This window comes from Cyrtonyx montezumae, unplaced genomic scaffold, assembly GCF_038088225.1.
Source record: "Cyrtonyx montezumae isolate F1298 unplaced genomic scaffold, pur_monq_1.0 scaffold_4, whole genome shotgun sequence".
NCBI classification, from domain to species: Eukaryota; Metazoa; Chordata; class Aves; order Galliformes; family Odontophoridae; genus Cyrtonyx; species Cyrtonyx montezumae.
Window position 1 is genome coordinate 11,563,103 of NW_027072045.1, and position 14,968 is coordinate 11,578,070.

The 14,968-nt window shown below is 44.1% G+C and overlaps 1 protein-coding gene across 1 annotated transcript in view; it reads right to left on the reverse strand.

The window, feature by feature from the left end:
• The window catches only part of CNNM2 (cyclin and CBS domain divalent metal cation transport mediator 2), a 101,772-nt gene that overhangs the window by 2,287 nt on the left and 84,517 nt on the right, over positions 1-14,968 (reverse strand). Inside the window, exons 3-7 of the mRNA XM_065746456.1 lie at positions 11,473-11,610; positions 9,193-9,362; positions 5,932-6,025; positions 3,476-3,541; positions 184-368 (exon numbers count right to left, since the gene is read on the reverse strand). Of these exons, the coding sequence (XP_065602528.1) occupies positions 184-368; positions 3,476-3,541; positions 5,932-6,025; positions 9,193-9,362; positions 11,473-11,610 (653 nt within the window). The remainder of the gene's footprint in view (positions 1-183; positions 369-3,475; positions 3,542-5,931; positions 6,026-9,192; positions 9,363-11,472; positions 11,611-14,968) is intronic.

Consider the following 14,968-nt stretch of genomic DNA (forward strand, 5'->3'; position numbering starts at 1 on the left):
TGACCAATCTACTTACAGGCCTTATTGAGAAGAACACTGAAGACAAATTAACAGACACCAGATACTGAGAAAAAGTGACTTTAAAATGGCTGTCTTCACAATCCTATTTGCTTAGAGGCCTACAGAGCAATCCAGAGAAACTCCCCCAGGCCCCCCAGCCCACCTGCCCAGCTTTTGTCCTACCTTGACAAACTGAATGTCTGTGAGTGCTTTCACTGAGTAGTCTGGAACGTACACTTGGAGGAAGGACGCGTTCAGCTGGTTGTTGCTGCTCCCTAACGTCGGCGTCACTGCGTCGATGCGATCGCTTCTGTTTAAAGAGTCTGAGTGATTCAAGCCACAGGGTCGAGGTGGAGACTTGTTTTCAGCTGGGAAACAGGCAAGAGCAAGAGGCTTCTTAAATCAAGTGGAAAGTGTTGAAAGGCGCCAGTTTCAAAGGGCCATGATAAATTGCAGTGTAGAACAGAAGGTCAGCAAATACCTCATCTACTCATAACTAGGCATGCAGCTAAATAAAATGGTCCAGAAAAAGAGCGCAGTTTGAATCCAGAGCTGGTGGTGGACATCACTGAGTATGATTCAAACAAACCTGGTTTGGTCTGTGCTACAACGGACGTGCCCTGCGCACACCTGCTCACAGTGCTCTCTGAGGAGTGCAGGCCATCAGAGAAAGGGAACTTCCCACTGCCTCCCTACTGAAACTCTCTGTTGCCTGACCATGCTTAACAGACACATATATACTTCTAACTCCACATCGAACTTCTCATACACACGTGACAGTCTCCCAGCTGTCCCTCAGGAGTACAGCAGGCCACAGGCATATCGCACTCTCAGCTTCCACCCACACGGGGACCCAGATGACAGGAGGACATGCAGAAATGCATCCTGAAAGAGAGCCCCTCTGCAGATGTGCTTCTCCTCATGCTCAAGTACAGTGCAGAGCAATCAAAGAACTCTTTGGGACTGCTGAATTACTGCAGCTACGTTTTCCCCCTTCAGCCCAAGCACTAATTGATGCCACCTGTACTGCTCCCCATGTAATCCCCGTTCTCAGCTGAAAGATTATTTTCCAATCACCTTAAGATACAAAGCCTCTTCAAGAAAGTCAGCAACAGTGTTGTTTTTCACTTTTTACAATTTTTCAACTTATAAAATTGTCTTAAAAATAATTAAAAAAAAACAGAAAAAAAACCCCAAAAATAGATAAAATTCAACCCTGTCTCTGCCACTGCATCCCAGTAAACATCAACTCTCCTCTCCAGATGCAGCCTGCTCTACATCTCGCCCTTCCTAACTCTAGCCCTTCAGACACATATTATAGGGCATGGCTAAATCACTCTGCGTTAGCTTTTTATTTTAAATTATTTTCCACTTGAAATCCCTCTGATGTCTTCTTTCCTTCAATTTAAGAAAAGAGAATGGAAAAATACAGGTTCTGACAACTTGGCAAATTTTCTGCAGGTCCCTATGGTAACACCAAGCAGAGGCTCAGAGGGAAGCACTCAGAGCTCCGCACGGTTCCCCTCCATACCCACTCTCCACCTTGAAAGCCACAGCAGGCTGTGCCTTACCAACAGAAAGGAGGAAGGACAGGCAGTTATGTGACAAAGCATATTTAGGGGAAGAACAAAAAGACAGAACGAAGAAGTATGACTCTGGAAAATCTGAGGGTAAGGACACTGCTGCTGGATCCATTTACAAGATGAGGGAGAAGTTACCAAACAAGGGAGGATGCAGGAAGAGCAGACAGCAGAAGGCACAGCACACAGGTCTGTGGTTGCTGAGCAGTGCCCAGCCCATACCTGCACAGATCTTTTCTACCCAGGTTCTCCTCACCTTTACGTAATGAAGATGAAGAGCACAAACCACAAGACAAACACCAACACAAGCACGGTGTGAATTTCATGAGGGGTTCAACAAGAGGATCCTTCTTAGAAGGACACACCAAAAGGTCTGGGCTTCAACAACACAGGAACCAAGCTGTCACAGTGACCAGACTCTCCATATCGGTTCCTTTCAGAAGAGATTCCTCCCTTTTATTTATTCCTCACTTTTATTTTCCGTTATTAATTTGATTTTTTATTTATTTTTGTTGTTGTTGTTGGAGAAAAAAGCTAGGAAGATATGCTTGGCATATTTATTGGAAACAAATTGCACATGCAAGGTATATGCTTACTTACAGAATAGAAACAGAAAAAAAAATAAGAAGGAAGATCTGCCAAAATTAGAGAACCAAGCTAAAAAAAAGAAAAGATAAAGCCACTGAGCTTAAGAGAAAGCCACCAGGCACTTTTATTGGAGAAAGATTATACCTCTCCCCACTTCTTTCAAGTTTAGTAGCAGGAAACTTAAAGCAGGAAAAATCCCCTGCAGGGCAACAACCCATAGTTTGTTTGGAATGTGTGCTGAGCTTAATTTAGGGACTGACAGTGAGATACATTTTCAAACCTGAATAAAGAAGAGAAAATACAAGAAGCAGACTGTGGAAGTTTATGAAATGCCTGACATGTACTGATGGTTAGATGTTTCACTTAAATAGGCCCATCTTATCATTAAATTCAATATCGTTAAATATAGCTATCATTTTTAGGTCCAGTGAAATAGACATTTCATCTGAAAAAGAAAATTTTAAATGGATGAAATATGTTCAGGGCGGCCCAAATTGTTTTAGGATTCTGCCGTTCCTATAAATGGAAACCCATCAGGAAAATCTTTCTCAACTACTCTGCATGTGGGGTCTGCAAAGCTCAGTTCTTTCCTAACTCCCAATTTTTCAACCTCATCTCAGAGTTCATTTTGACCCAATTTGTTCTCTCCTTGGTCTCTGCTCTCCAAAGGGATTTCTACGTCAATCAACTTGGTCATTCATCAAGGAGAGGTCTTAAGCAAGATGGAAACCAAAAACCCCACAGGAGCTCCCACAACCTTCTTGCACATTCCACAGCAAATCCACCCACTCAGTGCATTATCACAGCATTAACCTCACTGAAAGGAAATTCAAAGTTTCAGAGCACTTGAAATAGCCAAGCAATATTCAAACCATAGAATTCACCCATAAAAGAATATAAGAATTCTTTCATATAAGTTCTCCTTTTAAGGCAGTTCAGCAGCAGACATTCCCCTCTGCCAGATGCATTTTCTTCAGAATTTTTTTAAGTTCTTAAACCTCAGCTTGGGGGAAAAGATCTTCTTTTTAAAATCTCCCATCCTAATCTCCCACCGGTTCACATATAGGAAACCAGAACACATTATCAGATACATTTCCTTAAACACATTTTCAGTTCTTCCCATTTGGGAAGTCACGTTGCTACCAGTTATCACAAACAGAAGTTCAGGACACCTACCTGTGAGGTATAACTCTGTGCTGGACTTCTCCCTAACGAGCAAAGGGGTCAGATAAATACAGACTGCTGCTGACTTTTTATGGCATCAGGGCAGTCACAAGAACGGTGAAAATAGAAGCATGCGGATTTACCTGGAGAACCTGCTGCTAACAACTCTGTTCTGCTGACAACAAAGGTACGAGACAGGGACAAGGGAACTAGAAGAGGGAGAGAAAAAGGATGAGATCACGACCCGAAAGGTGGCAGCTATCCACACTCGACAGGGGAGGGAGCCAGTTCACACACTGAAGAACTAAAACCAGAAGTGCAAATCAACTGTGGAAAAGTAAAAGGTTAAAAAACAAACCAAATAAAAAAAAAAAAAAGACAATTAAACAATTTTTTGGAACAAACCAAAGACCAAGACTGTGGAATTGTAGTGAAACAACTTCCCTTGCTAATTTGAATGGTCATCCAGCATAGAATGATCCATCAGGGTACACTCATTTTTTAAACAGTTCAAAAGGAGCAGTGGTGCCCACTCCAGCCTGGAAGGCAGAGTTAGAAGAAGCCAGAAAGCGTTCATGGGTGCAGTTCCTTATGAGAATAAAATATAACGTAGAAATAAAACCAAAAGACATCTTGTAGTTCAAGTTTTCAGTAAAACGTCAAGCAAGGCTGTGATTCTCCAAGCTCACCCCTACCACAGTGGGCACAGTGATATAATTATCAGTCTCCAGCTGCCATTAATGAAAGTGTCACTGTTTTATTGTTGGGTTTTTCAAAAAGTCCTTTAAACTCCTGCTATTGGTTTCGTATTCCATACAGGCAGAGCAGGAAAATGACATCTCATCAGGAGACAGGGAAGAACAGGAGCTTGTCCTTGCTCTGTAAGGGCTTTCACGCATACTCAAAGCAACAAGAATTATTTTTATGAGCTCAACCTAACAGAAATCTCATGATGCTACAAGACATCATAAAACAACTTCTCTAAATTCTGGGGAAAAAGCCAGCAAAAAGAAGGGTTTGCTACTGGCACAACCAACTGAAGGTAATCCAGTTCAAGGTTGGTCAAGTTTAAAGTAGTGTATGTGCTTATGTTTGACACAACGAATCCAAGACGGATTCCAGGGCAGAGGCAGGAGAGGGGAGATCATTTGATCTCACAGGACTTGGGCAGCTAGTGTGGCTGTGGAGTTAGCAACATGGGAAAAACAGAAACACAAGAACATTCAAACCAAACAATGCCAGCAAAACAGAGATGCCATAAATCATTTCCAAGCATAGGTCTGACAGAACAGAAGTGATCATGCCTAATCCAGCTCTGTGTTTGGCCCACAGTGCAAAAGCTAAGCTTCAACATGAAGGAACAGCAAGAGTGTAACACAGCTGTACACACTGCATACACGATTCATTACGAACACTGCTGTTACTGCACAGATAAATCCTCTCAATGTCTGCACACTTTCAAATTTGACAAGCCTCAAGAAGTATCAGTGAGATTGATTAAAGTGCATATATTTAAGGAAGAGTTGCTCCTTCCTGAGCTCCTAACAGAGAGCCAGTGCAAGACTTGTACAATGGCAACACTGAACTCAGATATCCACAGGAGCTGCTGATGATTGTAGTTTAGTGTGGCTATACTCATAACTTAAAAATTAAACTTAATTCCAAAGCCACTCACCAGTGGACATCTACATACATAAGCAACACATGTAGAGTTCCATTAACTTGCTACTAAAACAAGCTGCCTCCCAAGTGAACAAAACCTGTGGTGCCTCCATGCAGAAGGAGGTGATGTCTGCATGAAAAACCCTCCCTGAAGAGATCAGCTGAGCACATGGCCACTGCCAGCACTAACACCCTGCTCTTCGACCAGGGCTGAGGATGCCAACACAAGACTAAAATCTTTGTGTTCTAAAAGCTGATGCTGCTGGCACTGAAATGCATATGCAGGCACCACAGTGTGTGTGGCAGTCAGCAGGGTGTCACCCAGTGGGGCAAGGAGGTGTACTCCTGGTTGCAAGGCAAATCCCTGACTCGTGTCTGTGAGATACTGGGCTGTGCAGCTAATATTTATGCACTGGGAATTTGCTCACGTCTCAGCCTCTTCCATTGCTGATCTCTCAGCTATATTTCTGCACAAGCTGACAGGCACAACCTTTATGATCCTTTTTCCACTGCCCCCATTTCCCTCAGGATGGCTTTAGAAACAATGATTGGTAAAGCAAACCATATCCAAAGCAGCAGGTTGTTTGTACACTACGCCACTAGATGTCCCTCTGCTACTGATTATTTATTCTCACTAATTCAGTGCTGTGCTACAATGAGAAAAGAACCACAAAGCTCTTCTCCAGTGCCCAGTACCTCCCTTGCTAAGGCCAACGCACACATCCTGCAGGAGCCCACCAGCCACTGTTGGCTGACTGCTTGGCTGTCAGAGCCAGCACTGCCACCAGGCTGCTGTGCCAGGCAGGGTGGTATTGCTTCCACAAGCCCACAGCACAGCGTGGGGGGATGCCCTGGCATGCTCCCCTCTCCCACACACACACCAGCAGTAAGGCTTGTGCACAAGTGCATTCCAGAGGCAGAAGGTAAGAGGACATACCTGGTGATGCTGTGAGGGCCATCACCCCATAGTAGGAAAAAGCACCAGCTTCAAACTTCATCCCCTCCTTCCCAGCCTCCACTTCCACCTTCCCCTGTTAAGGAAAAGGAGAGAGAGCTGCAATTAAAAGGGACCATAGGTCCTGAAGCACAAGACCTAACAGCTAGTCTTTCCTGATGTTGCTAAGTAGTGTCATGGTCCCTGCGGTTTGTAACTATGCCTGAAAAAGGATAGACCCTGGGGGAGAAAACACACTCATCCTGGGCAATTCTGGTCCTTGGTTCCCTGTGGCAGCTAAGTCCCTGCAGGGGGAGCAGGGTCACATGGATGGAGCCTGCTTTGGCATATGGGCTGGACTAGATGATCTCTAGAGGTCCCTTCCAGCACCTACAATTCTGTGATACTACTGACATGATCCAAGGGCTGACAGACTGCCTGCCCTCCTCCAGTATCACAAGAGGTTTGTATGCATCCGGTCATGTGGGGTCTTGAGATACCTACAGATTTGAGAGCATGGCTCACATTCACATCAGATCTCTTCTAATGTGAATATGGGAAATGTGGATGGAAGACAACATGTCTGATAGCATTAGTTTTCACCAATGGGACTCCCATAGAATCAAGGCCCTTATTCCTGAAGCCTTGGGGCTATTTTGATTTTGTTGGTTTCTGGCAGTTTTACATATTCCAGCACCAGTAAATTAAGACTCTGCAAAAGAGCAGGATATTGTCTAGAAGAACCCTAGAGGTGCTTCCCAGGCTCCACTGCCCTACCACATAATGTACCCATTTCTGATGTGGTCTGAACCAAATGCTTAACAACAGATCCTAATATCACACAAACAACTCTAGAACAGAAACTACCATATCAAATGTAGCAGTAAACATCACACTTATATATAAATAGCAAGAAATAACTTGCTTCTCAGTGGGATGTGGTTTTCTTCTCCAGCCTTACTGGTTCAGTACTGAGAATTACAGTAACTAACTGCAGAAAGAAGCAATCTCAGGCAGCTTTCAACCACAAAGACTGAGATTTTAGGCAGACAACATAATTACCTGCAACGCAACAGACTGCCTATGCGTACCAAGTGAACTGACCATCAAATGGACACAATCAAGTTAAAACAAGTCCAAAAGAGACCTATGTGTTTACTGTATGAAAAGCAATTTATATTAATTAAATGTCTTTAACGTTACAGCACTGCGTCAGGGCAGAAAAACATGGAAAGGAAACCAGACTGCACATGACCTCATATCAAGTCTGTTTTTCTAACTGTTCCAGATCAGAAAAATATATATCTCACAGGAAAACAGTGCTTAGCTCACAAATTCACTTTCCTGCTACCAAAATCAATCACTTCATGTAGTCCCTTCTAAAATCAATTTCACTCCACAACACAAATAATTAGCTATTTGTTGGTCACCAGGCAAAAACTGGTTATGAACAGGGCTCTCACTCTGCTCATCATTGGTAGTTACCTACAAACCAAGGCCAGGACTTTAAAACATGTGCAAGCAGGCTTTGATCTTCATATACAGCCAGTCTGGAGTTAGCACCCAAAGAACAGCAAGGTGGTAGTTAACACAGCTTCAGTTCCCAGTGGTGGCCACAAGAAGGCTGCACATGCTTGGCATTGCCTCATCAGCTGACAAGCCAGTGAGGATTCTCCATGAGTGCTATGAGGTGTGCCCTGCTGTTTAAATGTTCACTTCTCTGGTTTCTGGGTTTGCACTGCTTAATGCTCCAGCAGGGATTTTGAAAGAATGCAACGACAGAAGCAAACCTATACAGAGAAACTTCCTAGTAGCTTAGAGAAAAACTGCTGCAAAGGGGTAACTTTCCAACTGAAACAGGAACTCCACAGATTAAACTGGCAAGTTTAATGCAAAAAAATTGCTTGTGTTCTGGTATGTTTTTACTGTAAAGGTACTCTTGATCTCTCCAGGTGAGAGAACACACTCAAGACCAAGTCCTTTCAATAACAAAAGCAGAACATCGATCCATTGATCCTTACAGAACCAATGCTTTCTATTTTTATAGTATGTACCTACTGCAAGACTCCCTTTTCCAAAAGCATTACAGATTTGGCACTCTGTTCTTACTAGATACATATCGATTGAAGAATCGCTCAGAAAGAACCATTTGTTCTTTTGTGTTGCACATGTCCACCAGCTACAGTTTTGCAGCATTAGCTCATGCCCAAGCCTAATTTTGCTTCTGGAATATTTCAGATTGCAGTAATTCAGCACATAAGAAAGAACAGTTAAAGAAACACTTAAAAAACAAATAGCAACAAATTATTTTTTGAAAGAAAGGTATGTTGAATCAACACCACTGTATTCCAGTGCTTTCTTTGTTGTTGATCACTGACAATGTCTAACACCCCCATCCCTCTGCTGTTGTTAAAGCAAAGGAAAGGAAGATTTCAAGCACTTTGCAACAATTTCAATAACAGTGTTCATGTCTGTATAACCAAAACTCATTTCAGTCATCCTCAGTGATAACATAAGCACCTTTCCAGCAAACATTCTCTTAAAGGACTGCTTCTGCTCAAACAGTGCTAGATGGGAGTTACGTTACGTTTCTCTGTCAAGTTTTATCCAGCTATTCAATGTTCCCTGCAAATAAAAGAACCCTAGGAGACGATCAGCACTGAAAATGACCCTCTAGTGAACAAACAAATATCAGCCCTTCCCCGCTCTATCAAGGCTGCAAAGCAAAACCCAAGGGGCCATGGCAGGAGGCCACAGGAGTTCAGTAGGTGGCACAGCGGCCCCACAGAAACCTGCATTTATCTCAACGCCAAAGGTTTCGGACTTCAAAACTGCACAGGAAAAATGTCATCCTTCCAAACTGTCAAACTCTCTACACCTCCTTTTGCAAATAGCAAAATCTGCTGGTGAAAGCATCCTGGTCAAGCTCCTACTGACACGAGGTTTTTTGTACCCCTGTCTTACAAGCAATGCCAGCTTCACACCGGGGTTCTTCTGCATTATAGCACCTAAAGCATAAATAACTTTCAGCAGATGATTGGAAGTGGGAAGCACCCATTCCAGCAGGTTTAACTGAGGCTGAAAGCAGCTGAATGAGCTCTTCAAGAGTGCCAAGATCAGAAAGGAGATAGAAGCAGCTCCCAGGAGCAAAGTTCCAGTCCCAGGATTGAAAGAAAAACTTCAAGATGTGGAAGAGGTATCAAGAGCCATTTGTCATGAGATGCACAATACCGCACATGTCAAGTACATAATCACATATCTGACCTGTAAAATGAGAACAAAGTAGTCGACAGGCTTGTTTCGCTGGTAGAGGTAGTGTTCTGGGGCTTTCTTGTTCTTCTCATCGTATTTCAGCTCCTGGATGACGTTGGGATGTTTTAGCAGCCTGAGAAGGATCTTCTCTGACATCTGGGATGGACCAAAGGCTTCTACTTCTATAACACAAGATACAACTAGGCATTACACTTCATATGCCTGGCAAGAAGTTAGCAGCACTCATAAGCATTTGCCTATAGACAACACACGGATGCAGAGATATCCATTACGGAATTGCACGCTTCCTGTCTTTTGAGACTGTTAAATTTGTAAGGGGAAAAGAACAAGAACACCCCAACTTTCATCACTGAAGCATTTAAAAATAAACAATAACAAACAACAACAACCACCAAAAGCCATGTCTTCATCTGAAAGGGAAAAGAAACAGGAAGGCAGTCTTGCCCACTTGAGGGTGCAGTCACAGTTGAATAGGTTCACTGGAGAGTTGTAAATAGAAGAGTTTTACAATTGGGGCACACAGAACCTTCTGGATGTAATTTTTCCTTCCTCTGAAGATAATGAAGTTACTGTATTTATTCAATTAAAAAAGAAAAAGTTAAAAATATCTGTGTGGGGCCTTGAAAGCCACTCTAGATAAATGCTCTGCATAATTCAAAGACACAATTTGAGCTGCCATGGCTCACACGGGAAGAGTTACTCAAAGTGATGCACAGTTCAAGTCTGTTCAAACCACGTGGGATTAATACCTGACACAACAGAACACGTTCCCTACCCACGTGCTCTTCAGCATTGCCAACAACTGCTGAAAGTGAAAAAGTTCATCCCTGTGTAAGCGAGTTAAACCGGGGATACCGAGATTTACACATGCAAATTGATAAGCACTCCTGACGTCTAATTTCAGAATAGGACGGTTAGTGACCCAGCACTTCTCATCTGCTAGAGAGACTATTCTCAGTTCAGAGCAGAGAAACCAAAACTGTAGCTTTCATCTTACTTAGCAGTGCCACTTCGAAGCACTGACAGTTTGAAGCTACACAATGCTTTCGTTCACAAAACAAGCAGAGATGCAGCTCTGTAAGACCATGTCTGCTGAGCAGGTGCTTAGGGAGCTCCACCAAGTCTTGTACAACTACGTGAACAACGCTTTGCTCGCTGTTAAATCCACATCTTCCTGTAGAACTGTTTTCTCTCACCTCCTTAGTGAGATGCTCGCGGGCGCATGAGCTGCAGAAATCAAGTCTTTTAAGGAATTATGTCCCCTTAGCTGAGATGCAATCACCAGTCACTCACACTTTAAGTCAAAGAGGCAAAACAAAGCACAAAGGAGGACTAGGAGCATCTAGGCAGGCAGTTACTGTATCTCAGAGGAGGGGAAGTGTTAATTTCCAGCTTGAGCTGGACAACTGGAGACGGAACTTTTATCTTTTTCAGTCCACAAATGTATGCTGAATATAGCAGTGAAAGACGCATGTCTGAACGGCCTGCATATGCTCAGACTTTATATGCCAAAGGGAGACAGCATGAGCAATAGGAAGGCATGCTTTCCACAAGCTTTCCTGTTAACAGGCCTCGTCCCTGAGGTGAAGGGACCAAGTTTACGATGAAAGGCAATGTCAGCATTCAAGCCCCTGGCCTCTCTGCCAGACTGCCCACACAAGGGCTAAAGCATCAGGGTGATCTGAGACGGAGACAACTGTCCTCTGAAACCAGAAGCCATCAACGGAGGTCACACAAGCCAGCAAGAAATCCAGTTTTAAATGTACAGTTCAACCGCCTGTGCAGCCTGCATTAAACGTGTTGAGTTTTTCCACTTCAAGTCATAAGTCTCAAGGAACAGGCTTACGCCTTCCTGCAAAAAGTCCAGCATCTCTTTCTGGATGAAGTGCCAGAGTGCAATTACAGTCTGCTGGCCAGTGGTATCGAGTCCTCTGCGCTCTGTTCCCTGAGCTCTTCCTAATGGGGTGCGCTTGCTAGTCGTTAATCTGACGGACTCTACACATGCAGTGCGGCACTTGGCATTCATCCTTACCTTTCAGACCAATTTAAAGTTACTGGTCCACCCCTGGTAAATGTCTCAGAGGGTTCATGCCGACACTGAACACAGGAGAGGAGAGAATTTAAAAAGAAAAACACAACAGTGGCATTATTTGTCACCCACAATCCAACCTCCCTTCCCACCTGCACTGTCCCACCCACCTCACCAGCCTTTGCTGACCAACTGCCTCCGAGGCTCTGGCATGATTGTGAAAAAAGATAATCCACACTTGCCTGTTGCCAGGAAGCGGTGCATTGCCAGGAGGAGCTGCGGTGATATTTTAACCTTCATCTCGCTGTCTGTCTGCTTGAAGGCAGAGAAGTCCTGCTTCCTGTCTCGATGAGCTACTTTCTTTTTCGTCTTGTTATCAGCTGGGGAAGGGAGGGTGGGAAAAGAAAGGAAGGAAGTGATTTCTGTTAGAATGAACATGAACTGTGCTGGATGGAGCCAGCAGGGACAGCCATCCAGAGCAACTGTGCAGACAGACCCCTCTGCAGCCCACACGCAAAGCCCTGCTTGCTGATACACCTTAAAAACTTGAAATAATCACGAGCCGTATTGAAGGCTCAGATCCCAGAACCCACAGACTTCGCTATCTCAATGGAAGAAGTGTCTGCTTGCAAGCATCTACTTGCAGATCAGTTCTGCATACTGTGCATACAATGTGTTCGTTTCTAGGCAGGCAGGAGGGCTCCAGCTCAGTGTTTACAACAGAAAATTATTCAGCAAGAATATTTGTCAACTGCCTTATTTTATTCATATGCAGGAGCTTCCTGTAAGGATGCTGCTCCTACAGCCTACAGTGCTAGGTTACAGAACGTTAGTAAGTCCACAGTCCGAGGGACCAAGAGAGTAAAAGCACCATGGCCTATCGGGTTGTAACAGACTGGGAATCTATGGATTATAATCCAGCTGCAGAAGGCTCTGTTCTCCTGGCTTAGCATACTGATGTACACGCTACCAATATCTGCAGGCCCAGCCAGGCAAATCACCACCTTGCAAAGAACTTTACTACAGTTTCGCTGGATGTCAGTGTAAACGCTTACTAGGGCAAACAATTTGTTGTCCTGTAGCTGTGCAGTTTACACAGGAGAAGTGGCACAGAGTTTACTAGCACATATACTTAACATACTTGCTTTGACAGTTCTTTGGAAATAGGAATATTAAGGTAAGATGTGGTTTCCCTCAGGCTCTGAGCAACCTGATCAAGCCGTAGATGTCCCCGTTCACTGCAGGGGCAAGATGATCTTTAAATGTCCCTTCCAACTCAAACAACTCTATAATTCTATGAAGTGCTGTTCATTTGCAGAAGAGTCCTCGATTTTACATGGGGCCAACCCTCTCTGATCTGTATGAATGCAAAACAGCAGCATTCCAGTCACACTGTGGGGATGATAAAAGTCATCTCCTGTTTGAAAGGGCTAAATAAGACAAAGACATGACACCAGTCAAAACACAGGTCAGAAAGATGAACTCCATGCCTCTCAGTGGATGCTGCACTCTGCACTGAGACCTCTTGGCCCCTAAGAAGGCTGAGAAATGCCCTCTCACCGTGGCTGGGGACATGAGGCTGCAGCACACGTTCCTGTGGTGCATCAAATGCTCCAGCCTTCCAATACCAAGAGGTAAACACGCAGCTATTTACTGACACTGCCTGAGACATTTTCAGAGCCTGCTTGTATCGCAACAGAAACCTCTTCTTTCCACCCCATCAGCATCCTCAGCACAGTTGCACACTCAGAAGCACTCAATCCAAGCAGATGTTGATAGATCAAAGATATTTCACACTTCCTCTTGCTCCCACTATTTCTGCAAACTTAAATATGTAGCAGACTGGAGCGATATGAGTACCGTGCATCAGCTGGGAGCACAACGTGTAAGAAATTCATCTGCAGAGCTTCAGCAGTGGCAGCAGCTTTCAACAAGAACCACAAAGTTATAATTGCTTCTACCCTAACACAGTCAAAACACATTTTCATGGAAGCAGCAGAAAGCTGCAGCTCCAGTACCCAAGGTCACCTATTGCACCAAATTTCCACTTTCCATCAAAGCAGAACAAAACAAGTTTAAACCTTCAGAACAAAGGCATAATAACTGACAACATTCATCATAAGGTCTACTTTTAAGTAAACACATAGGACAGAGAAAATCAGTTCAAAGGTTTCAAGTTCTGAGAAGCTGGTTTGGTGTAATAATGAACAGCAGCAGAGAGCTTGAATACTACAGGGGGTTATTGGCACTGACACACAGCAAAAGTCAAGCTGCCTTAATATATCATGGGCAATAAGCTTCCTTCAGAAAGCCAAAAGCATGTTTCTAACACTACACCAACTAGAATTTGTTACAGCCCAGCAATGCACTAAAATTCTTTGCTTTGGTCTTCACTGGCAGACTAGCTTCTCACATCTTTCATGTCCCTGAACCTCCAGGTGGGGGTCAGGAGAATGAAATCACAGAATTGTAGGGGTTGGAAGGGACCTCTAGGGATCATTGAGTCCAACAGCCCTGCCAATGCAGGCTCCCTAGACCAGGTTGCACAAGACAAGGTCAGAAACAGGAGGGATAACCCAGCTTTTAGTTTCAGAACTGAGTCAGATAAGAAGAGCCTCTTACTTTCTATTAAAACTTAAACTGTTACACAAGAGGTGATTTCTTCTGAGGGAACAGACAGTGTACAAGAAGAACAAGTCCAAGACCACCTCATGAGGCTGAATGTGTACAAGTCTATGGGGCCAGATGACATACATCCAGGGTCCTGAAGGAACTGGCTGACGTGGTTGCCAAATCACTCTCCATCATATCTGAAAAGTTATAGCTCTCAGGCAAAGTCCCATGTAAATGGAAAATAGGTAACATCACACCAACTTTTAAGAAAGGGAGAAAGGAGTCCTGCAGAAAAGGACTTGAGGTCCTGGTGGATGAAAAGCTGGACGTGAGCCAGCAGTATGCACCTGCAGCCCAGAAGGCCAACAGTATCCTGGGCTGTATCAACAGAGGGGTGGCAGCAGGGAGAGGGAGGGGATTGTCCCCCTCTACTCTGTCCTTGTGAGGCCCCATTTGGAGTAGTGTCCAAGCCTGGAGCACCCAGTACAGGAAGGATGCAGTGCTGTTGGAATGGGTCCAGAGGAGGGCCACTATCACAGGGCTGGAGCACCTCTCTTATGAATACAAGCTGAAGGAACTGGGCTTCTGAAGCAAGATGGGGGCTGACTTTTTACAGGGGAAATTACGTTAGATGTTAGGAATTCTTTACTCAGAATGTGGTGAGGCACTAGAACAGGCTGCCCGGAAAAGTTACAGATGCCCCATCCCTGGAGGTGGTGGAAGTACAGGTTGGATGGGGCCCCAGGCAGCCTTGCTGGCAGCCTTGCCCACAGCAGGGAGGTTAGAACTACATGATCTTCAAGGTCTCCTGCAACGTAAGCCATTCAATGATTCTGTGACAATGAAACCAGAAGGTAATCTGGTAATGGTACATAGTAGGAGCTACCCCTCAAATTTTCTTGCAAAAAAAAAAAAAAAAAATTCCAGGAAACCTGAGAGGTTAAGTTTCCCTCCAATTCTGAAATCAGGGATTTTCAATATAAAACCTTTCCAGGAAGGATGGCTTCAAACAAATTCATGTTTACCAGCTCTATCTTGTTAATCTAGGAGGTCTTCATATAGTAAAATTAAATATTAATTTCCTTGCCCTCTAACATGCTATTAACGGTCAAAACATTTTTTTCT